The sequence below is a fragment of the Motacilla alba genome, chromosome 8, assembly GCF_015832195.1.
Source record: "Motacilla alba alba isolate MOTALB_02 chromosome 8, Motacilla_alba_V1.0_pri, whole genome shotgun sequence".
Lineage (NCBI taxonomy): Eukaryota > Metazoa > Chordata > Aves > Passeriformes > Motacillidae > Motacilla > Motacilla alba.
The window spans coordinates 16,544,464-16,569,393 of record NC_052023.1 but is presented as its reverse complement, the minus strand read 5'-3'; the positions used below and the strand labels follow the sequence as shown (position 1 = coordinate 16,569,393).

At 48.5% G+C, this 24,930-nt stretch overlaps 3 protein-coding genes across 4 annotated transcripts in view; 1 reads left to right on the top strand and 2 right to left on the bottom strand.

The window, feature by feature from the left end:
- Positions 1–2,537: 2,537 nt before the first annotated feature.
- On the bottom strand, positions 2,538–6,457 carry LOC119703979 (translation initiation factor IF-2-like). The gene is made up of 4 exons (XM_038144534.1): positions 6,300–6,457; positions 5,346–5,695; positions 4,753–5,234; positions 2,538–4,443 (listed from the first exon to the last, which is right to left on the bottom strand). Exons 1-4 carry the CDS (start codon positions 6,455–6,457, stop codon positions 4,144–4,146), a joined length of 1,290 nt encoding a protein of 429 aa, XP_038000462.1. The 3' UTR covers positions 2,538–4,143.
- On the top strand, positions 4,341–17,429 carry GFI1 (growth factor independent 1 transcriptional repressor). 2 transcript variants are annotated; one of them, XM_038144937.1, is made up of 8 exons: positions 4,341–4,460; positions 4,582–4,790; positions 6,325–6,570; positions 6,809–7,018; positions 11,681–12,096; positions 12,185–12,322; positions 13,895–14,060; positions 16,083–17,429. In XM_038144937.1, the coding sequence occupies exons 3-8, from the start codon at positions 6,456–6,458 to the stop codon at positions 16,259–16,261; spliced, it is 1,224 nt and encodes a 407-aa protein (XP_038000865.1). In that variant the 5' UTR covers positions 4,341–4,460; positions 4,582–4,790; positions 6,325–6,455; the 3' UTR covers positions 16,262–17,429. The 2 variants fall into 2 exon arrangements, with proteins under 2 accessions (XP_038000865.1, XP_038000866.1); XM_038144938.1 differs by lacking the exons at positions 4,341–4,460; positions 4,582–4,790 and adding an exon at positions 5,151–5,260.
- Positions 17,430–19,814: 2,385 nt separating this feature from the next.
- Positions 19,815–24,930, bottom strand: part of RPAP2 (RNA polymerase II associated protein 2) — a 58,119-nt gene continuing 53,003 nt past the window's right edge. The window contains exon 12 of the mRNA XM_038144262.1: positions 19,815–20,557. Within this exon, the coding sequence (XP_038000190.1) occupies positions 20,446–20,557 (112 nt within the window). The 3' untranslated portion in view covers positions 19,815–20,445. The remainder of the gene's footprint in view (positions 20,558–24,930) is intronic.

The window sequence follows — 24,930 nt, the reverse complement described above, 5'->3', positions numbered from 1 at the left end:
GAAAGATAGAGATCCCCTAAGACAGCCGTTATGGTAGTCCTGGAGGCTAAAATTTTAAAAAATCAACCTATAAGATAGAAGTTAGCGCAATCTATATGGAAACAACAGTGTTACGTTCCATCATGCACACCAGCTACTGTCTCTGTGTATTGAGGGAAGATGAAAGCTATGAATAACGATTAGATTTCTAGATTCAATGAAGTACACTGCTGCTCTGTGAAATACTCTTATCAGTATATATTCTGTAATTCTCTGAGAATTTTACCTGCTGGTGGAGTTTTTGGTTGGTTTTTTTTATTTTTTTTTGGGGGGGGGGGGTGGGTTGGTTGGTTGGTATCAGTCTGGGTTTTTTTTTGTTTACAAACTAGTCCAAGACATAAGAAAAATCAGTAAAATGCATTTACACTGTAGGCAACAGAACCAGAAATTCTGAATGATGGGAAGTACACAATAAATTGACTTTCAATATAACCTCTATATAGCATGAAGTTTCAGCTTCAGAGTAAACATGCTAATGTATGCATAGCTACTCATATCTGGACACTAAGACACAGCTGCTAGATCCAAGAAACAACAGCTTAATGCTCTCCTTTTCCAGGAATTAATGTTTACCGTATTTCACAATTATGAAAAACAAAAGCAATGTGCCATACTCTTTGAATTGCACAGTACTGCACAAGTGACTGAAATTTCTGGTGCCCCACTATGACAACTAGAATTCCTATGGCAATATTTTGCGTAGTCTATGTTCTGTAACTATTGATTCAACGTGTTTTCTGTTCATAATGGAGGTACATTCTGGGTCCACTCCTTCCCAAAGCTGGAATCCCTCTTTTAATTCCAGCCTTCAACACCACAGCCTACCATCACTTTCCCTCTCCAGTTTGTGCTCACAGTGATAATTTTCTAATCTGCTCTGGGAGCAGCAGAAGTTTCTTTGGTTTCCTCAGCAATCAAAAAAATTGCAATCAAAATCACGGATTAATTTACAGCATGTGTTTATGCCACAAGGAGGACCACAGAGAAGGTAGTGATAAGATGCTGGGAGAAAAAAATAATCTACAAGCAACATGTTAAAAGTAACTTTTTAAAAGTTTTACAAAGGTAAAGACACACTTCCCAACAGAATGCAGAGTTCTACAAGTTCTAGCAGCTTTTCATAGTGGAACTGTTCTGCATAACTGTGATCCCAAGTTTTATCATTTTAAAGTGGGTATAAATTCCCCACAGGATCATCCTTTTTGCTGCCTTCTCCCAGTCCTGACTCCCCCTCACAGGAAACTGCTTCTCCTCCCCTCTGTACCAAGCAGCTAACCTGTCAAATCCCGTTCTTCAAATCCTTCCTCCTGTTGCAAAGTGTCTCATCACTTCTGAACGCAAAGATCTCACCTCCACCTTGTCACCTTTGGTGCCTAATCTGATGTTGTTTTAGCTCCAACGCTGACACCAGGCAGCTACTGTAAACCGTGCAGAGAATTACACTGAGCAGCTCTTCAATCTTAAACACGACTATAACATAATCCCACCCTACTTTAAACCCCTCCTTTTATTTATTTATTTCCCTCTGTCTACGGTGTAACAATCACGTGCCATTGCATTCAAATGCGTCTTTGCAAGTTTTTATGTTTAACTTTGTATATCACACTCCCTTTGAGAGAAGCATTAGAATAACTTCGTTAAAACCCAGCCTTACATTTCCCACGAATTACATCGCTGTGCCAACTCTGGGCTTGGCGTATGGCTTTTCCACGCTGGACTGCAGAACCTGGCATTGTCACACAGCTCGACGCCGCACACGCGAGACCATCTCAATGGTTCCTGAGCTGCGGGACACAGGTCGCACCGTAAACCAATAAAAGCTGAACCCCATCGCTTCTGCTGGGCGCGCCGACAGCGCAGATAGCAGCTCCCCTCAGGGTGGGAAGAGCCCTGGCACGATGGCGGCGGGAGGCTGCTGAGGGCTCCCTCAGGGCCGCTCGCCTCGCCGGCCTCGCGCCGCCGCCCGCGGGCACATGACGCAGCAGCCCGCGCGCACGAGGCGCCCCGCCACGCCGGCCCCGCAACGCCGGCCCCGCAACGCCGGCCCCCGCCACGCCGGCCCCGCGGGCAGAGCGGGTGTGCGAGCCCCCGCCGCCCCGCAACGCCGGCCCGTGCCATGAGCCGCAGCCCGCCACTTCCCGGCCAAGGCTACTGCTCGCGCACCTTCCGGTGACAGAGCTAAGGACAACACTTCGCAAGTGTCCTCGAGTCATCCTCGGCACCGCTCGGTGGGCAGCGCCCGCGCCCCGCTTCCCCCGTCCTCACTGGCGGCGTGAGACAAATCGCCCGTCCGGCCGAGATCCGGGAAGGCAGAGGATGTGCTTCAGCACCAACTAATTTTGCAAAACACGAAATACAGCCACTTTCGTACCATTTCTCCTCTAATCGTTTGAGAAAGCTGACACCCCAGGAGCCGGAGGCGCGTTCCCTGTGCCCGTGCAGCACCCACGCTCACATGAGAGATTATATGCTGGATTTAGCATTTGCTTTGTTCCGTCGTTTGATTTATTTATTTATTTCTGCTGAAGGGGTTTAACCTGATTAGGAAGCAGTAGGTGAGAAAGGGCCGTCCGCAGGTGGGTTGAGCACAAGGGGCTCAGCAGGGTGCCTCCCGCAGGACAGCCCCGAGCGGAGCCACTCGGCGCCCGGCAGCCCATCCCTCTTCTTGGAAGGCTGCAAGCACCCTCCGAACGGAGATCACCACGCCTTACAGCCCACAGCAGCACCTGTACACATTTTAAATTTACATATATAAAAACGAATGTGCATTTTCTTGTAACCAGGTCACAATTGCTTATGAGCGTTACTAGTAATTTAATGTGTTCTGGTGCTTTCAGTACACAGAGAGATGTGTGGCAAGGTAAACGAAAGGGCACGAATTTATCATCCCATTTCAGAGGCAAACGAGAAAGACTGTTTTGCAAAAAGTAACAGTGAGTCAACGAAGACACATACACGAAATTATACCGAGTTGCTCTAATCTGGTTATTTCTACAGATTCCAGCATTGATTATTGAAGCTGAAGGCGTGAATGATCTGCGGAGTAATCAACCTAAGGTTGATGGCAGCAAGGCGACCGCAGTACACAGATGCCGTAAGTAAAACTGCTGTGCCCAGCACCAGGAACTTTCCGGCAAAAATGAAGGTATCAGTCGTGTTCTTCAGCTTCCTTTTGTGTCACAGAAAAGCATCACACCGTTGTTGGACAGTTTTACTAGAGGTGGCGTTCGCTTGCTTAGTTAGATTTTGGGAAGTCAGGCTAGTCCTATGAACCGTAGGGGCTCACAAGCATCAAGTGGCTATTTTTTCTGTAAATGCTTCGGGACTGGTGGTGAAAAAAAAATCTGGTCTCAAAGGCAGCATACTCCTGAGCGTGAGGGAGGCTGAATTTTTGCTTCTGTCGTTTCTGAACGGGAAATGGTGTTAAACCTCGATTCGCTCACTGTAGTGTCGCACTTTAGTCGACCCTACAGTCACCGAAAGGAAGTTGCTGATGGCCTGAGATGTCTAAGACCGAAGCCCAGAACCGCCTCAGAAAGATAGCGAAGACCTAAGCCTGACTTCCTGGCTGTATTAGGAATCCAAGATCAGACCTGGAAAATTGTATTTTGAGGTCGTGTGTGTGCCTAAAGCAAGGCGAACCCTTTTCTTTTTGCAGAAGGGAGCAGGCTTCCCCGCTGTGTAACGCAGTGGTCTCCACTGGTGCAGGATGCTGCCTGATGCCAATCCCGTTACCGTTCTCGTCGCCGGTGCCCCACGGATCCTCCCCGAGTTAGCACCTGAGCGCCGGCACGCAGACGAGGAGGGAGGGAGGGCAATCTCTCCCCACTTTGCCTGGCTCCGCTCCGCTTTCGCCTCAGTGTTTGAACCGCTGTCAAGCAACAGTAGCCGGGGGGGGGGACGGGGGGACGGGACGGGGGGACGACACCTCTCGCCTACCCCTTCCATATTTAACCATTACCTAAATCCGAAGGGAAATGAGCAAACCTCTAGGCTTGGGTCTTAAGGTATTTTCAGCGCCGTTGGGCGTATTTATCCCAGAAGAGTTTTCCACAACAAGTTATTTCAAGCCTAGGAGAGGTCTCCGTCGCCCAGGGCCCGGCCTTAGCCCCGATAACAACGCCATGCACGGCCCGATGGCGGCGGGAGGTGCGTTCCCCCGCTGCCGGGCCAAGGGCAGGGGATGCGGCGCGGAGCGGGCAGGGCGAGCGCCGGCTGCCCCAGCCCCTGCCCTCTGCCCGCCCGAATCAATCTGTGTTTTGAATCTGTGACTTGTTCTCGTTGCGGAAGTCGAAGGGGATCCAAGAATAGTTCAGATAGATGTGTGTAATTTCTAGAGCAGAACCCCGAGAGAAACGAAACGCCCGATTCCAGAATGACACTTCGATGCCACTTCAGCGAGCTCTGTGGGGTGGAATACGGTAAGACGTTTTCATTTAAGGAAAACTGAGAGAGAAACAGAGGCGGGGAACACTACTGATTTGTGAGGCTTTGGCGCTTTTTGTAACTTTTTTTTTTTTTTTTTTTTTTTTTTTTTTGCAGAAGCTCCTAACTAACGCTCAGGAAGTGGAATTTGTGGTTTAGGGGGCCGAGCTCTGAAGGAGTTGAGAGAGACAGAAAAGTTAAAAAAAAAAAAAGCCAACTCAAGCACCATTGCTCCTTAAAGGGAGGCTAAATTTAAAGTCACACAAATTAGCAGGCTGCCGCGCATACCCCGTCCGCAGCCCAGCTTTCTTCGGCCCTCCAAATGGGTAAGCGTTCTCGCTTCTCTCGCCTCGCGTGGGCAGCTGCCGGCGGGCGGGCTGGGGCGGCAGCGACCCCTCTCCTCTCGGCTGGGACCCCGCGCCGCTCCGGCCCTGCCTCAGCCACGCGGCCCGGCGCCAGCCCCGCGCCCCCGCAGCGGCGGCCGCCGGGAGGGTGCGGCCAGCGGGGGCCGGGGCGAACGGCGGCCAGGTGGGCTGAGTGACTCGCCTTCCCACGGGCCCGGCACCTGCCTGGCCAGCTCCGGCCTTGGGAAGCCGGCGGCGCCTCCGCGGCGTGACTTTTGGAGGGAAACACGCGGCAGGAGAGGCGCCGGCGCCCGGAGCCCCCAGCGGCTCCTGTAGCCGTTGCTGTCGGGGCGCGGGTGGGTAACGCGTTATCGGGCCGCTTTGATTTCTCTGCCCTCTCCGTGCGGGCCCGCTGGCTGCCAGCCCCTGCTCAAGGATGAACGCAGGCACAGGTGGGTCCGGGCAGCAACGCTCCCACCCGGGGGGCGGCGCCTCCCCGGCCGCGCTGAGCAGCCCTGCCCCTGCCCCTGGACGGACCGGAGCTTTGTGGCGCAGCCAGTGCTGCCACCTCCGGGGCAGTTCCTGGGCCCCAGCTGGTGGGCCGGGGCTCTTCCCTCTCTTCCCCGTTTGCAACCCTCTGAAGTCCCCCAACCCCCCCAACGAACGTGGACTGAACTCGCAAAGTCAAGTGTAACGGCAGAGGCGGCCCGGAGCTGGATGGGTTGGAATGAACCTCTCCGGCCTTCCACCGAGGAGTCGGCTCGGGGTAGTTTTGTTTAACCCGGTCCCCCCCGACTCCCGCAGGAGATTTCCCACCTTGTCTCCTTTCCCCGCCCCGGCTTTCGGTGCTCGCAGCTGCAAGGTGGCGCGGCACCGACAGCTGCGGGCTGGAGGAGAGATTCCGTTTTGTTCGTTTTCGTGTTATCGTGGTTCGCGCGGGATGGATGAATCAGTCCCTCCGACAGCAACAGCCTCTCAGGCGCCAGGTTTAGGCTGTCGGGTTTGCAACGACTCCCTCTCCCATGCCGGTGACAACCGCGCGCCGGCCAGCCCGTCCAGGCTGGTGGGACACGATACGCTGTTTCGGAGAGGAGATTTCTTGGCGCCGCTTCTGCCGTGGCTGCCGGCGCAGGGGAGAACACGGCGGCGCGGTGTGCCCACTTGGAGGGACGGGATAACACCGACCGCACCCCCTAGCTCACTCAGCCCCCTTTCGTCCGAAGAACGGTGCCCAGCTGCTGTTATTGCCCGCTCCCCGCAATCCGGCAGCGGCTGTCGGAGCGCGTCCGGGGCGGCCCCAAGGCCACGGTGGGAGGGAGGGGGGGTAAAAGGCGTTGGCTGGGGGCGGTTGGAGGCTGAGTTATCTGCACTCCTGGAAGAGGGGGCGAGGCGAGCGGGGCCGGGGGCGGCGGCCGGAGCCACCTGCGCGCTGCCACCTGGCACGCCGCCCCTGGCGAGCGGCCCCTCCTGGCCGGCGCCCCCGGCCCTCACCGGCGGGCGCGGCGCCTTTCCGCAGGTCGCCTCCCCGCCGGTCGCCTCCCAGCCGCCGCCCCGCAGGAGATTCGGGGGTGACGCTCGCCGTCGCCGCCGCCGTGCCCGGCGCTTAGAGAGGGAGTGCGGCCGCGCCGGCCGTGACAGCACCCCACCATGCCGAGGTCCTTCCTAGTGAAGAGCAAGAAAGCGCACAGCTACCACCAGCCTCGCTCAGCTGACGAGGACTACAGCCTGCGGCTGGAGACGGTGCTAGCCCAGATCTGTGCAGGTACGAGTCCTTCTGTCGCATCCTCACTCGGACACTGCCCACCTGCCCGACTTCACCTCGGTGCTCGCGGCACCGGGCGGTCGCTCGGCAGCCCCTGCGGGACGCCGGAGGTCCTGATGCGGGCTAGGAGAGAGTTGGGCATCAAACCTTGGTGGGAGCGGGCCGCGCGGGAGGTGGCTGGCTCCCACCACGGACCCACACTGAGAGAGGGAGCTCCCTCTTCTCCTTTGCCCTGCAGACCCCTGCAAGATCCCTGAGGACACGGAGCTGTGCCGCACCGCCCTGCCCGATGCGGAGCCTTCCCGGGGGCGCTTTTCCCCGGAATCCCACCTTACCGAGGCTGCCGATGGCACCTCCGAGTCAGCGCCCAGCTGCGAGGGCAGTGTCTGTGACAGAGTGTCCGAGTTCGAGGATTTCTGGAGACCTCCCTCGCCCTCCGTCTCGCCAGGTAGGACCGGGGCGAGCAGCGCTCAGCAAGGGTCCGGCTGCATGTCCGTGCCCGCGCCCGCGCCGTGGGGCAGTGGAACATGCATCTCATGGCTACGCGCCACCAACACAAACGAGTATAAGGGACAGATTTGCCAGTCCCTTTTTAAAATTATTACTTTTCCCCTATATTTGCCAGAATCTGTTCCTTCCACTCGTTTTCGGGTTCCCTCTTTCAGGTTGCTTTTCCAGCCCATATTGTGCTGCTGAGGGAGCAGCAGGTGAGAGGCTACAGCAGGAAAGTTGTCATGACATGGGGAGTTATTTTTTGATTTGTGATTAATTGTTAGAGGCAAGCCAGATTATGTTGAAAAGGTCCTAGCATTCTCCTACAGGGTCATGCCTACACGGAATTTTTCAGTCTTTTTAGACAGTACAGGCGATTTATATACCTGCAGTAAACAGAGCTGATTTTCTGTTCTGTACAACCTGCTAGACATTTTCCTAACACCCTTTCTTTTGCTATTCGGTTGGGGGTTTTTTGTTTGTTTGTTTGTTTGTTTGTTTTTGTTTCTTTGTATTTTTGTTTGGTTTGTTTTTTTTAATGTCTATTTTTCTTTTCTAAAAACATATTTGTAAAAACCAGAGGGGAAAAAACCCAATGATGGTCAGATTTAAACACCCCAAATCCAGGAAACTCACACTTATGGCTGCAGCGCCTGTCTCTAGCTCCCTTGTCCTGCCTTTGATGTGGCTGGAGCAGTGGAAGACGCTGTCCCCAGCCTGGCACAAATACTTATCTCGTTTAAAAATACAATGGTGTCATTTTAGAACAAAAATATGTATATATATATATATATATATATATATATATATATATATATATATATATATATATATATATGAAACCACTTTTTATTGCCTCGATTAAAAAGAGACAGCTGGAAAAGGACAGTTTTTGTCTTGATGAAGGAACAATTGTGTCAGCTTTACCGACTGACGGCAGATGCCAGAAAAAAAATTACTTAGTCCCGGTTGTTTGCCACCCTTTCCCACTTCGTCTTTACACTGTCCATGCATATGAATGGCTAATTGTAATGATTTGAATTTGCATTTTTAAAGCCTCATCCTCTTTCAAGAGTCCTAAGCTCTGTTAAGGGGACATTCAAAATGCTGTCCAGCATCAGCCACAGGACACTTTCAGTCTGAGCAAATGACACACCAGACCAAATGCAGCATTGCTGCATTACTCTTCTGGTAATATTTCTGCACAGACTGTAGCAATGTGTGTAATTTTTGTTCTAATGAATTTTTCCTGCTCCTCCTTTCCAAAATAACAACAATTTCTGCACAGAAAATAGACCATTTTCACGGGGTGTCAAAAAGATAGATGTAAATTAGAGCAGGTATTTTATCAGGTCTGCTCTGCCTTTTCCTCCTTCCCTCTCATTTCTTCCCTCACTGTGGGGTTCATCAGCTTCTGGCCAGCCATCAGGCTGTCCAGGGAAGGTAACTCTACAAAATGGGGATGATGTCCCCAGATCAAGATTCTTCAGGGTGGGGTGGGCAATCCTGGGGCTGTCTGATCCCATTCACAGGAGGTCCAGGAAGGTATAGGACTCCAAGTATGTAAGAGCTTTATTAAATTAATCTCAGTGCATTGAGAGAGGGGCTGTTATATTAATGATGAAGGCAGTGGCAACAGGATTAGATAGTTGGGCTTCCTCCCACAGCTCACCTCCTCCAGCCCCTCTGCCTTCCAGCTACTTTGTTAGATTCAGTGTGAAGCTGGAATTTGTGTCTAGGTCACTTCTGCAAGACGCAGTGGTGAGAAACTGTATTCCTACAATTGTGTTTGGATGGGGCACAATTTTTGTGCTTTGCCAGGCAGAGCAGATGAGAAGTAATGGTTCTCAATCATGCTGAAGGCGTGTGTGGTGAGTAGTACTACCATTCCTGTATCCATAGAAGTGAGCATAGGTGCAGGATGCACTTCAATATGCAGTGAAAGCTGTATTTATTTTACTTTCTTCTTTGAGTGCTGTGCTGCTGATGTAGGCGGTCAAACAACATACAGACATAATACCTGTTAACTCCAGCAGTGCAAATCACTTTATTCAACCTCACTTTCTACATGTGTCTAATCACAGGCATGTGCATGTGCTGAAGGTGCATGGGAGCTCAGTGCAGCAGTATTAGTGGCTCCTGATGAGCCTGTTGATGCTGCAGAAGGAGAAAGACTTTTGTATAATGCAATTGTGCAGAAAATGTGGTGTTTTGTGTAAGAGGATGCTCCAATCTTTCTTTGCTGTGCATATCAATCTGTTCCCAACCATTTATGGTTGAGTTTGTCTTGCCTTCAAAAACAAGCACTGATTTATTTTTTTTTTCTCCCAGAAGTAGTCTCTTTATCGGCTGCACAGAATTTCTAGGAAAATGAGGGAGAATATTTCTCTGTGTCACTGCTCCCCCCTAGATGCTGTAAAGAAGAGGCACATACAGAAATCCCTGCAGTGTGGGAGAGCAGAGTTTGGAGGTTGCTTTGCCACTGGGCTTGGATAGCTTAAATATACTGTGAGGAAATACCCTGCATTTGTGCTTGAGAGGGTTCCAAAGCATGTGAGGTGATGGAAGGAACATTGCACGCAAACTGATCTGTGGTGCAATGTTCACTGTATACTGTATTGCCAATTCCAAGGGCTCAAAATCAGGTCAGCCTTCCCTCTCACTCAATGAGCTGGCTCAGAAATCAAGATTGTAAGTAATACCTTATGGATATTCAGGTCTAGTGTTGAAATATTGAGGGTTTATGTTTTCATGCTTTTCTTACAGTTTGAGCTACAAGTTGTCTTTAAAAGGAAAAAATAAAGTTATAACAAGAACAAATAAAACCAAAGCTAAGGGCCTGATGAAATCATGCCATTTCAAGAGCTGGGACTTTAAGATAGGTTTGAATTTTGTGATAAAATCGTGAGAGATGGCAACACTGAGACTGGTTGCAAAGACACAAGATAGATGATGCGATGCTGACCACAACTTTGCAGTCAGTGCACAACAGGAAAAATCATGCTGAACACCATGTCAGCTAATTTGATTTCATCACTCTCTTCAAATGTCCCAGCTGGTATGTGTGCATATATTTCCAACCAGAAGATTGCTAATTTTAATGGAAGAATTTGAGACTGTTAACATCTGAAATTACGTAAAAGATAGGAAAAAGTCAAGTCATTCAAAGCTCAATTTTAACCTCATTTCCTACTGCCTTCTGTAGCCCCTCAGTGACCACTTGCCTATCCAAATGGATAGCCTACCACATCGTGCCTTCATTGCCTAGTCCACCCCCATTTATCTTGGTTTACCAAAGGCTGAAAAAGCCGTGGGAGCTGACATGAATAAGTAAGAGATCCATTGTGGGTGGATGAGTTTCTGGTTAAAAGAGGTTACTCTGGAAGCCCAAGTTATAAGGGAAGCCAATATCTCTATGAAGGCATCAGCATTTCCGTAGTAAATTGATTCATCTCTTCCTTGGCTCACTAAAACTCTTGTCCGGTGGAGGCATTTGACTCTCCCAGTGCTGCTGCTTGTTATGATAAGGAGTGAAAGCAGTGCACCTTGGGCATTAATCAGCATCTCTGGCAGACACTGTTGGGGTCTGGTACCTCATGTTCCATCCCAGCTGTGCTTTCCTCCATGTGAGGCTCCTTGAGCAGTTGTGCTTTTAGACACTTCTCTCAAAGGCCATTGTATCAGTCTCTGCTCTGGGCCCCCAGGTGCGATTCATGTACCCACAGCATTGTCAGATGCCACAGCTGAAGGCAAGCCTCTTAGAGCCTGCTGAAGCCGTTTGAGCTTGCCCTGGTGGAAATTTGCTTTGATTACGACTGCTAGGAAAATGGGTTTGTGACTTCAGGTTTTGATGTGGCCCATCCCAATGATTTTACAAAGCACTATGTTTTGGGCAGATTCAGTTTCTTTATATGGAGAACCTCAGAGCAATCTGAAACAACCATGATTTTCTTTCAGATGAGAAGTAATTTTTTTTCTGAAAAAGTGAAGCATAATATGCAAGCACCTCAGAAGCTGTCACTTATTTAAGTTATGCTGTAGTATACTTATGATCAGTTGTGGCATGAAGTTGAGAGACTAGATTTGGGCATTCCGTTGTGCCACAAGGTTTTTTAATTTTGTTGACCAGGTAAATCTCAGCACATTTGCTCTGTCTGGCACCTCTCTAATGTTATATTTGCACATATATGTGTGTGTGTGTGTGTGATCTCCATCAGAGCTTAAACTTGTGGACTGTCAGCTTTCATGTCCATCTTGGGATATGGTAGATACATGTTTCTAAGAAGGTGCAGATAAAACTATAGGAAGTTGCAGACTGAGTTGTTTAGAGTCTTGCTAGTCAGATCAGTGTGTACACACAAGGTATCCAGAGATGGAGGTAGACAAAATTGGTGTTGGCTTTAAATAATTTGGCTGGGACATTGGGTAAGGAGTCAGTAGTGCACACTCAGATCGTAATATGCAATATAAAATGTCCTCCCATTGAGATGAAAGGGCAGTCTCCAAGTGCAGTACAGGGGTCAGGCTCTGGACATAAGCCTAGGTGCTGAGACTGTTCTGCCTCATTATAGTGTGGATTGTGAAGCACACCAATTCCCATGCCCTTGTGTTTCCACAGCCTCGGAGAGATCTGTGTGTCCATCCCTAGATGAAGCACCGCCTTTCTCGGTGCCCTTCAAACCCTACATGTGGAACAGCCTGGGTGGCTCCGAGCTCAGGCACCTTGTGCAAAGCTACAGGCCCTGCCCGACGCTGGAGCGAACCTCAGCCCTGGGGCTCTTCTGCGACCGAGGCTCGGAGCCCGCCCTCTATGGTGCCGAGTGTAGCTCTTCCCTGGGACTGTATGGTGACTTCAGCTCCCCGGGCCCGGGGCTGTTTGAGCGGCCGCCAGCAGCAGCTCCTGGACTCTATGCTGAAACGCAGCCTGGACTGCAGCAGGAGAAGGGGCCAGGTGGCATCAAAGTGGAGTCTGACCTTTTGTGCCGCCCACTGCTCATCAGCACTGGCTCTTACAAGTGTGTCAAGTGCAGCAAGGTAGGAATCCCTTTCTCCCACACTGGATATGACTCCCCCCAGCCCTTTCTCCCTGGCAACCTTGACGCTGTGTACTCTGTTTCCTCAGGTCTTCTCTACACCGCATGGCCTTGAGGTACATGTGCGCCGCTCACACAGTGGCACGAGGCCCTTTGCCTGTGACATGTGTGGCAAGACCTTCGGCCATGCAGTCAGCCTGGAGCAGCACAAGGCCGTGCACTCGCAGGTGAGAGCGGGCAGGCTGCCAGGATGGACGGCGGGGGGCCAGGGCCAGCTGCTCTACTCTGCTGGCTGGGGAAGCCACAAAGGCAAATACAGGGCAAGGAGGTAGGGACCTATACTGCGAACGTGGGAGAGCTGCGGTGGGCAGTTGTAGGTGAAGAATATGGTGACAACCAGAGGAAAGGGTGGCCAGTTAGTGTGCAAAGGAGCTATCAGGTAATTAAAGAACACAGGCTTTGTTTCCATTCTTCAGACCTTGCATGCATAGCCTGTATTAAGCAATGGGCACTTCTGGCACTCAAGAAGTAACAGAAAATAATAAATGTTCACTCTCAGAGCTGGCAATTGTAATGCAGACGTTGGCTATTTTTTTAACAGCTAAAGCAACTCAGTGTGCTTTCTTCTGATGCAGCACTCCTCATTCTTTCTTCTCACTCCCACAAAGAAGTGAGTCTTCCCTTGTTTGTAGTAATTTTTGTCAGTGCAGGGAACATCTGAACGACCATTCAGGTATAGGGCACTGACTTCACCCGTCTCAACACACTGAGTCACACACCAAAAGAATATGGTGGTTAATTTTGGTAGGAGGACTTGTAACATTTTCCACCTGCTGATACCATGCCATATTTCCCCTTCCCCACCCACTTGACCCAGCAAATCTTCCTTCTTCAGATTGACTTTTGGAGGATAGAGTTACAGTAATGTTTTTTTTCTCTTTATGATTTTGTGAGTGTGCAACCAGCAGAACACACAATGAAGGGAGATATTATCCATGAAACAATGGTGAAAAGAGCAGCACTGCATAATGTGTCCATGGAGGGGACAGCATTTTGGGGAGAATGCATTAAAAGCCAAATAAAGAAGGTGATTCTGTAAAAGCATAGAAGAAAGCAAAGAAGGAAGAGGAAGGTGCAATGGAAGTTGAGGGATGTAAAGAAGAGATGATATGTGGTATAAGAAACTGATGGAGAGGAGTGTATGAGGGAGAGGTGAAAAACAGTAAGGTCTTAATGTATTTGCTTTCATATGTTAAAGTAGTAAGCTGAAAAGCTGTTTGTCCCAGGTGCTCTACATACCTTCCACTTGAATTTTAATGGAACTAAAAAAAGTAGTTAGTTGTTACCACGCCAGAACTCAGTCTACCAGAGGGATTTCCCAAGAGACCCAAGCAGCCCTTGGCACCCACTTTCCTTGTACAGTGGAGAGGTGGCCTCTGAACAGTGCTGCAGCTGTTGGGCTTCCCAGTAGAGTGATTGTGTCTCATGCCTCTGATAAAGTGTGTTGGCAGACTCTGCCCAGTCCATTGGGGTTGCTCCCACCTGGCCATTCCTGCCAGCAGGAAGAGCTGTTCAATTAAATTTTAGTAGTGCACAGCACTAGGAGAGGACGCATTACCTTTTTTATCATGTGGTGCTGCTATCAAGCCAGTGTTATCATCAGTGTAAGCCAGTCCAGCTCTCTGGAGAAGTGCAAGTTCTTGCTAATGCAGAAGGGGCAACACTCATGTGCTGCAGGGCAGTTTGGTGCTGATGGGATCACTGGTGTGATGTGTGTGTCTGGGCTCATCTCTCTGCAGGAACGCAGCTTTGATTGTAAGATTTGTGGCAAGAGTTTTAAGAGATCTTCTACTCTCTCCACCCACCTGCTCATCCACTCAGACACCCGACCCTATCCGTGCCAGTACTGTGGGAAGCGGTTCCACCAGAAATCTGATATGAAGAAACACACCTTCATTCACACAGGTCAGCCCTGCAACTGTTAGTGTCAGCCCCAACATGAGGGCATGTCTCAGAGGTTTCTCTGCAGCAGTCCATTCCTCCTCAGCTGGGACAGCACACACATCTCCCTATGCCTCTCACTGTCCTGTTCATGTTATCTGAGCTGTACTTGGGCAAAGGAGGGTGATCTGGAGGAGGTTTAATGGACAGCAGCTGCAAAATAACCTACAAAAATCCTCGCAATCCAATCAGTGTTCCCTTAATAGGATCCACCAATGTTTATTCACAGGGCTTTTGTGTAAGATGATTTGTAGAGTATTATATTCGTGTGGCCTTGATTTACAGCTGAGGTTCCGGGAAAATGACAGGTGAATTTGATTACAGCATCGCTTTTTTCAGGATCTACCAATTTACAATAGGAACAGGAGTCTCCTCCTCTAGATCAAACACTAAACTGGAGGGCCTAGGTCTTAGTCTAAATATTTGTTCAGAGATTGTCTGCACTTCCACCTGGACTTTCTGAGAAATGGCTACGGTTTGATACAGAATAGGAGAGGTGCAGAGTTCTCAAGTTTCACTGTTACTAATAAACATGGAAACTAATATAAAGTGCAGGTGAATCACCAAAGGAAATTGTTTCAAAAGTATCATTCAGTGAGCAGGCAGGTTTATCAGAAATCATTAAAATAATGTCTTGCCTTTCAGACCTACACCGTTCACTTGAAGTAGAGGCAAATGAATGTGTAAGATATGGAAGAACCTGTAGACATGAAATATCAGTTGAACTGGACAAACATGATCAAAATCCTTTTTCCTGATAATGGCCACCAGCAGATATAAAGCGTGAAGCCTAAAAAATATGTAGAGAAATGGCACTATATGTAGCACTGCTTGGCTGTGACTTTTCTAGGTGACAAGCAGTGAATAATAAATGATACTTATAAAGATTTTTCACTGAAGGTAACCGGATGAAAATGAACTATTTATGAAATAATACAAGAAGTATCTTCTTAGTAACTTTTTCAAATTATGTTTGAGTAAGTAGAATTTCAGACAAATTCTGAATCAGTAAGATTATTTTCTTGTCAGATCCAAAACTGTGCTGGGCTTTTAAATTGCTAATACAAAAGCAGGTCTTTTAACGGAATGAGGGATTCCTTTCGTATGCACCATATACTTGTGAAATGAGCCTTCAGCACATTTTGCACTATTTTTTTGATTCTAAGAATCTGATCTTCAAACACCCAAAGAGTTTGTTGTTCACAGCTGAAGCCAGTGGGCTCTGCAGGTGCAAAGCCACTCTGAAAATCCGGCTTGGTATTGTGGTTGGGTTCCCTTTTATTTGTTATTTGATAATAAACAGTAGGAAAATATACTTAGATCCTGCTCCCATAGAGTTTTGTCATTACTCCTCTGTAGAAGTTCCAGAGGCTGTATTTATTCCCATTTACATTATTTGCCTGCAGGAGAACTTCAGGGCACTGACTGCTAGCATTGCAGTGAGGGGAACAGAGAGAACAGATGTCTGGATGAACCCTGCCCTTCAGGATTCACTTAATGGCCCTCATACCTCCCTCAGGGACAGACCCCAGATCACTGGGTTTGTTTTAATAACTTCTATCTACCTATTCCACCTGCCTTCATGCTGATGGTATAGTAATCAATGTCAGGCATTCATCACTTTTCCAGGAGTTCCTCATATTTCTAGGACACAAAGCCAGTCTAAATTTCACAGAGCCCATGCACACAAATACACTCACAAGGTGTGGTGTCCTGAGAGCGCTCTGTGCTTCAGGCTACTCTCAGGACTTTGCTGGGCTCATGGAGGTGCATCCAAGTCCAGGCCTGCTCAGCTGCAGTAGAGGCTCAGCTTATGCTCTGTCTGGGGCTCCCAACTATATGTCTTTTTGTAAAAATGACTTCTTAGGTAATCACACAAAAATCTCTTTGATAAGCTTTAAGTACCAGTGTATATTTGCTATGGTCCCACAAAAGCAGCATGTTGCCTCTTTCACAGCTTCTCTCTTTCCCACCTTCTGCTTGCAGGGGAGAAGCCTCATAAGTGCCAGGTGTGTGGAAAAGCCTTTAGTCAAAGCTCCAACCTCATCACCCACAGTCGGAAGCACACAGGCTTCAAGCCCTTTGGCTGTGATCTGTGTGGCAAAGGCTTCCAACGAAAGGTGGATTTACGGAGACACCGAGAAACACAGCACGGCCTGAAATGAGTCCAAACTACAATACAGAAAGCGCTACAACACTATGAGAACAGACTCCCTTGGCTTCCCTGCTGGACCCGAGCCCTGTCTTGAACACAGACCCTGGCATTGCCTTTCTGAACAGGAGCTCAAAGAGGAAAGAAGAGGACAGAGCCATGTGTTCACAGCTCAACCTAAATGACAGTGAAGGGGAAAAGTAAAGGCTGGGGTTTCTCTCTTTCTCTTCCCCTCGTTGTTTCTGAAATAACACTGAAATACAAGCCTTTTAGATATAAAGCCTAATACTCCAAAGATGGATAAGCTATCACATATCTGCAAGCTGGAAAATATTTCTCCCATGGCCATGATGAACCCCTTCAAGTTTTCAGTAGCTTGAATCAGCTGGCAGGAGAATATGGGTATAACAGTGTTTACATGGGGTAATGACAGAGAGCCATCAGCACCTGCCCCGGTTGAGTTCAGTGCTGAATGGGTTCACTCTTGGATGACTTCCTGTCAGGAAAACCTGGAGGATCAGGACTGTGCAGTTTGACATCTTGCTGGTTTTTAACCAAAGGTACCAGCTTGGGTCTGATCCTGCTCTCACTTATTCTGGTGCAAATCAGGAGCTGCAACAACAGTTACAGAGAGGTCCTTTTCATCCTCCCTGAGCCATCTCTCTCTGTGCAAGGCCCGACTGCCGGTGTGTTTGAAGCGAGAAGGGTTACTTCTTCCTACATCCACTAGGGAGAAGGAAGCTTGTGAAAGACCAGTGGAAAAGCCAAAGCACAGAATTATGCCTTAGAACTAGAAACCAATCCGACAAGTGAACCTGCCTAAGGAGGGTAGGAGCACCAGGGAAGCACAGACTTTCTGTCCAGAACCATTACTGGCTTCTACACTCTGGGCTTGTTCTAATAACGAAAATAGCTACTCTGTATATTTGGTTTTGGTTTTTTAATTTTTAAAGGGAAACTTTCTGAGGTGGGCAGGACTTACTATAAAAGTATAATTTACCTAATTTGCCTTAACAACTCTGCATGTACCTCAGTTAAAAAAAAAAAAAAAAAAGCTGTTTTTACTTTGTTGACAAGTTTGTAAATGTCCTTATTTAGATTTTATGGAGTGTCTTACATTTCTTGTTACATATTTATTAGAACAATGTTTTAAGTTAATAAAGTATCGAGGATGGTCCAGAGTGATTATTATTTAATATGTAACTGCACATTTGTGAATGCCAGCCATTACAACAATACACCACAGTGACTGTCAGGGAATCCAAGGAGGGAATGCAGGCACAAGGGCTGCACAAGGGATTAAAGAACACAACTGCCATATTTATTTGTTCAATTCCTACTGATTTCACATAAACATTCACACTTTTGAAGGCAAGGGTATACCATGGCTTGGACTATCACTATAAAAGGATTTGGGGGGGAAACCGCAGTTTTAAGGCTTTGCTTTGGAAATGTAGACAGACACAAGTCCCTGCTTAGCCCAGAGGCAACTTGAATGTCTCCTACAAGATTAAATGTCTGTATCTGGGAGTTTGCAGGGACACCTGAGCAGCAGGTGCATCATTTATACTTAAGCCTGTTGGGACTCACAATATGGCCTTTTGCCTGCCTGCCTTGTCAGCAGGGCTGGCTCCATCTGGCAGTGGCAGCCCATACAAAAGAGAAGCAGGCGGATGATGGAGGGGTCGCTTGTCCTTTTCCCAACAGAGCACAGCACGGTAGCCTGGCTTTTTACATGTGCATGTAATCTTGTGTGCCCAGACGGGTATATACTCGTGTTTCCAGCTTTGTACATTTGTTCTGGACAAACCCAGTGAGCAGAGTCGCCCTGTGTCCTGCTGGGCTGGCCCAGCCTTCCCACCCGAGGTACCTGTCATGGTGCCAAGGAGGTCCTCCCGGTGCTTCTGCTTTCTGCCTCCCTTGAGAACTTCGGTTGGCTCCCCTCAGGGCTGCCCCGGCAGCCTGTGGCCGTGTCCCCGCGGGGCTGCCCCGGCAGGCTGTGGCCACGTCCCCTCAGGGCTGCCCTGGCAGGCTGTGGCCGCGCCCGCTCAGTGCTCACCAGGCAGCCTGTGGCTGTGTCCCTGCGGGGCTGCCCTGGCAGGCTGTGGCTGCATCCCCTCAGGGCTCACCAGGCAGCCTGTGGCTGTGTCCCTGCGGGGCTGCCCTGGCAGGCTGTGGCTGCATCCCCTCAGGGCTCACCAGGCAGCCTGTGGCTGTGTCCCCGCGGGGCTGCCCTGGCAGGCTGTGGCCGTGTCCCCTCAGGGCTCACCAGGCAGCCTGTGGCTGTGTCCCCGCGGGGCTGCCCTGGCAGGCTGTGGCCGTGTCCCCTCAGGGCTCACCAGGCAGCCTGTGGCCGTGTCCCCTCAAGGCTCACCCGCTCGGGCGGGGCTGTGCTCTGCCCCTGGCGTGTCCAGGCTGGGCGCCGCAGGCCGAGCTCTCCCTGAGCAGAAACACGGCCACAATCACAGCAACCCGGCTGAAGGGATGCGGCACAGGCATCGCAGAAGGTGACAGGTGCTCTGAAGACCACATTAGGCCCATCATGCTGGATTAATTAATGCAGAAGGTCAGTGCAGGAGACTCGGTGGCTATGCGGAAGGCCTGTGATGCCCTGGGTCCCACCCAGGCCAGGGGAGGCTCCAAGGCGTGGCTCAGCCTGTGGCACAGGCAGGGCTGGGGCTGCCCCAGGGTGATTCTCAGTATTTATTTTACAGGGAAGCTGTTGCTGTGGATGGAATGAGTGCTGGCTAGTGGTTCTGGGTATGGGTTGGCCAGGGTGCTGTTGCCCCAGTCCCTCTGCCCTCAGGAGGACCTTCCCTGCCAGGCACAGCCTCCCTCCTTCCTTCTGGGCAGGCCTTGCTCCAGCAGACCCTGAGCAGGCTCAGTTGTTGGTATTTACCTTTAAAACTACAATAGCAATGTGTGCTTGCCCCCTTAGAGCATCCTATTTCCAAACAGGGCAACCAGTGTGGTTTGAGTCTAGTGCTGCCCACAGAGTGGGGTGCATGGCCAGGGAGGCAGTATGGACATATATATGCCACAGCACAGGTGGCAAAAATGTTCTTCATGGGAAGAAACCCACAGGTGTTTTATTGGTTTAACTGTGTCTCCTCACAGAGCATGTTGCAGTTAGCGGTATCTCAGGACACAACTGTTGGGCTGCAGCTCAGATCCAAACTCCCTGAAATGTTTCCGTGTTGCTGCACGGGAGGGTGTTCCCATGTCCCCAGCCCTGCTTGCATGAGTGCCAGTTACTGGTTTGGGTGAAATGCAGCTACCCGTGGAGAAAAGTCATGGAGAAGGTGGAGAATTGAAATGAAGAAGAGGAAAAGAAGATTTATCTGGGGAGAATCAGAACAGGCTACTGAGAGGCTGTGGAGCAAGTCTGAAGATTGGAAATATCTCTCTCAATGTTATTACTGTGTGCCATTAAAAATGCATTATGCATATTACATGACCCATTATTCATGAAGCAGGTTCCATACCTTTTGTTTGCCAGAGTAACAGTAGAAAGGGTAAGGAGAGACACTGGAGCACACCTTTGTTTCTTTCTGTAAATTTTTAATGACACCTCTAGCTAACCAGTTGGTGAAGCTCAGTTCCTGCATAAAAGTGGAAAGGCAGAGCTATCTACGGGACAACTAAGCCTTTCAGAAGCTAATTTGAGCTTGTGTTCATCCACACCAACAATGATTAAATTACCTATCAAGTGTGCAGAGCTATCAGGATTCAGGGCATTGAAAAACAAGGTGAATTTATCTGATTGATTTAAAAGACATGGATGGAACAAGTGCGTTATAAAAATAAAAGGTCTATTCCTTATAGATATTATAGAAGTACTTCTCTGGCAAGCTAAAGAACTTTTTACTTTGCTTCCAAAAGTTGTTTTGGCTGTACAGAAAACAAATTTATTAGTTGGAATCAAAATGCTTTATCCAAATCTGTTAGCAGGCTGAATTAATTCATGAGGCAGAAACAAAGTGCCTTATTAGGTTCCATCCGTATGCCAAGCAGAGATGTTTAAAATTAAAATATGCAAACATCAGCTGTGTTTTCTATACAGTCAGTTTCCAAAAGCTGATAGTAACACTCAGATTGGATATTGCAACACAAGTTAGAGAGCAGCTCTTCTGGGTCTTGCTCCTTTCTCAAACAAAACATTTGTTGCAGCTGATGGGGGGAGGGAGGAAGAGGTTTCTAGAAATAAGCCTCGGGTGAAAGATTGCGAGACTCATTCAATTCTGCTTGCAAGCTGTGCTGCTGTTGCATGTTGACAAAGGTGTGCTCCTCAAGCCTCTGCATTTTCCACCTGTAAGAGAGAAAAACCAAACAAGTCAGTTGTATCAAATTAGTCTCCAGCATAACCCCAGTTCACATCAGGAATGGATTTTGCCTTTGCTCTGTAAGATTTGGGTCTTACTCTAAATAGTGAAACACAGCTCAGCATACAGCCCTTTGAGGAAATTCTGATTTAGAAAAGCACTGAAATATGCATGTAAGTCAATGGAGTGTGTCTCTAGCAGAGACCTCACTAGATGCCTGCTCAGAGTTAAAATTCCAGAGATTTTCCCTACTGAATCTTGGACCTTACTCCATTGCCAAGCCACATCCTGTCTGTCTATTTTCACCTGCAGTGGAGGTGGCTTCTGAGAATGCCAAGGGTGATTTTTTTTTTAAATTGTCAATAGGCTAGTGGTAGTTTTCAGTATTTTTTCCTCTGAGTAATAAAGCAGTCCAAATAGATTTCAGGCATGTAAATATCCGTTATGCATTATAAAATGTGTAAAATGATGGAACCAGATTTTAAAGGTATTTGTGCATCTAAAGCTGCAGATACATCTGAATGTGGATTGGATATGAGTATCTACTTTTGTCTGTGACTTCTTTACTGGGGGAAGAAAAATGAAAAAAACCCAACACACGAGTTTCAGAACATTTCTTGAGTCTGTGTCACACCAGTTTGTGATATGCACAACATATGGACTGTAAAGAGAGAGCACATAAATCTGAAGGAAATGCTTTATACATTATAAAAATGCTGGCCACACCTTGTTGGACTAATGCTGCCTAACGGATTTACCTGGAACATGTGATAAAGCTTTCGAGTAAGTTGAGAGCAAACCACTTTTATGTGCTTGTTCTAACATGCTGCTTCTCATCTGCATTTTTTTTTGTTTTTTTTTTTTTTTTTTTTTTTAGTAGAGGCAACATGACAAAAGAATATTGAATAAGGCAAACATAGAAGGAAAATAACGTAACAGGTATTGAAATTATTTTCTTTTAGTACTGTGCAGCCAACTTTCTGACACGTGGGATCCCCCAGCCAGCTGGATACCACAGTGCACGGGGTGCATCCACCCCACTAAGGCTCAGTGTCCATAGGCACTGGCAGTTGCTGCAGCAATGCTGGGCTCCTTGCTCCAGCAGCCCAGAAGGAGCTCAGCTGCTGCCAGCTCCCTCTGTGGAACACGGCTCAGAGGTGGCTGCTCCACCATGCTGGCACTGGCACTGGCACTGGCTGGCCGGAGTGCAGTGCCGCAGGTCTTGAAAATGGCCAAGATATTCCATTGATTTAGGTACTGTAATAGGGCCAGCTGGCATTAAAGGGAAATTGTAGTCCTCTGAGGTGACAGACAGTTCATTATGATACAGAAGTTATGTTTTACACTCCCCCCCCCCCCCGCCCCCACCATGAAGAATACATTTCCAAAGCTCACTTATATACTCAAGGGGTGAGTTCAAAGGGGAAAAAGAGGTACCATTGCAAAAAACAAGAAACTAACTCCCAATGTTTTTAGTATTTTGTATAGGAAAGTTTAAGTGTTGAAGACCCACAACAAATTAATAGTATTTTATTATGTGGTCAGAAAGAATAGACATTACTTTGGTCTAAATTGCTTCCAAGGACTCCTAGCAATTAACTTTAACTGATTTAAGCCAAGGGATTTTATGCTGCCTGTTATACCTGCTAAATTCCCAATTTCACAGACTATCAGCTCTGCCTCTACTATTGCCCTTTGCCTCCCTGAAACACAACAACATGGACAGGCAGGCACGAGAGTGAGACCCAGAAAGGGAATGGGTGAAAAATAGTCTTGATCCTCTTTATTTGCTGTTCTAACACTTTGAGGTGCTGCAGGAATGATGGTTGCAGGTAGACATCCCTTATTGCAAACCTGCAGTCAGGGAGCTCAGACCTTCTGGACCAGGATGCTCTTGCTCACACTGAGTAATAGTGAGTGTGAGTCAGGGTGCTGTCACCTCGAGCTCTGAGAGCAAAGAGCTGGGTCTTCCTGTGTGCTTGTGCTGGGCTTTGTGCTGCAGGGGCCTGACCTTTGCTGAGCTCTGCTGTGTACTCTATATATCTGCTGTCAGTTGGTTTTGGAATTATTTGTGTTTTCAGTAGCTTTAATTAACATTAATGGCAATTGAGAAGAGTCTCCTTCCTGTGTGATATTTCCACCATGGCTGAGGTGTTTTGCTTGTGAGCTCCTCTACTAAGCCAGGTAGCCTTGCTCTCTGCCTCCCTATTCGTCAGCTGGGCTTGGCTGTGGCAGGGCTCACTGCTGTTGTTCCCTACAGGCATTTGGCAATCTTTGGATTGATTTCTGTGGCCAGTTGAGGTGGTGAGGCCGTTTGCCACCTCTCCCTTCATCCCAGGCGAGGGGGTGGTCTTCCAGCGGGTGCTTCCTTCCCAGTTTCCCCAACCCAGGTTGCGTCACACACCCTTGCAGAGATGGAAAAGAACGGTTGCATTTATGGGAGGAAGGGGTTTTATGCAAGTGGGGTGAGCTCCATCCTCTCTTACTTTTCCCTATATTCTAAATACGTCTGTCTGAAACCTTTCATATCACTGACCAAACTCCAGGAAGACATGGGGCCATGGAAGAGCATGTGCCTGCTTAAGTGTGAAGTGCCTCAAGCTGCTAGGCACCAAATAATTGCAGAAGGGGAGATTCTTGACTGTTACTTCTCTCTTGTGAGACTGCTGTGGTTTAGTTTTTAACTGTGGCTCTTTCCACTTGCCATTTGGATGTCGGTTTTGTTCCTCTGCATGTTTGGTTGCTGAAATCTCACGTTTGAGCAATTTTTTCTGCGAACGTCTCTATGTTGGAGAAGGCTGCCACAGCCTTTATATTGATGCCTTGGCAAGGTTAAGGACTCCTGGTTTTTAGATCCCAGTAGTGACTGGAGAGCCAAGATGCGCTCTACAAAATGCAAGTATAAGGAGGTGTGGTTCTCACCCAGAAACTATTGGGTCCTACGGGTCCCATACAGTAAAGAGTAACACAAAAAGACAACTGCACCAGCTGAGTTGGGTTCTGCCACTGTTCCTCTGAATCAGGGGAAATGCTGCAGTTAAGCAGCATGATTGGATGTGCAGCATGTGTTAGAGCGAGGGTGTCTATTGGTACTGCTAGTGAGAGTCTCCTAGGTGAATGTTATTGCCCTCTCTCCAATCCCCCTTCCAGTTAACTGTGTGATGGGAATTCAGCTGACAATCACAGAAGCTCCCTGAGAGCACAAGTACTGGCATGTGAATCAGTCTCCAATGGTGGTACCAGTGCCTCTTGGTACTGAGATTTGGCAGTCCTGAAGCTCTGGTAGGCTTTGTTTTGTAGGGAGGGCAAAAAGGGTAAAAAAAACCTGTCAACAGTGTCAATTTTTTTTTCCTTGTGCTTCATTTTCCTCACCAACGTAGAAGCCAAAAAATACCAGGCCTGGTATACCAAGCTGCTTTTTCTCTGTCTGGGCTGAAGGCATTTCTGTGCCTGTTCTCTGCTGCTGCTGGGGGTGACTCAGGGCTGTGCATTTTCCTGGCCCCCCATGCTGTGAGGAGGGGAGTGTCACCCACGTGTGAGAGCTGGTGACAGTCAATCTTGCCAAGAGCTGGCTCCTGTCTGTGGGCCCCCAGGCAGGCCAGCACATGGCAAACACAGGCTTGTGATGGTGCAGCCCTGCTCCTGGCCCGTAATTTGGGTGCTCTGGTTCCTATTTCTTCAATCCCTTTATTCCAGCGAGCTGCTCTTATGTATATTGACAGTAGAGGGTGGTAACTGAAATGGGGGGTATGGGCTAAAGGAGCTAAAGTGCCCTTTTAGCCCAGCCCACAGTAGCCAGGGACGTGACAAAATCTCTGATCACCTTGACACCACAGCTGGCCAGCCATGCTTCTGAGAAGTTTTATGTTTTCCACAATGTAACAAAATATTATGTCAGCTTAAACAAGTGTAAATGAGCCCAATTCCTTATCTGTTGATTAGCAGGTTTTCATTGTTAGCTCTGACAAAGCCTTGTTCATGGGACTGACAATCTGACTTTATTTTATATGATGCCCTGAGGAGTGAAACTCACTTCTGTTAGACAGAAATAAACGAAACTGCCCCTGTGTGTAAAGGCTGGCCAGGGCAGAGGAGCAGAGGGAGCAGGGAAGATGCCATCAGTACAAGAAAGTCATGGGCCAGAGGAGATTGTGTTTAAGTCCACCTGTCCATGGCATACAGAGACCTCCTAGGGACTCTTTGTGTGTGTTTGCAGTCCTATGAACTTGAAAGAGAAATTTAAAATAGGGTAATTGCACATCTTGCTAACAGTGGTGCTCAGTTTCATGTTGTAACAGTGGTTGCCAAAGAGGTAGAGGAAACTCCACCACAATACTCAGAGAAAATGTGTGTGCAGCAA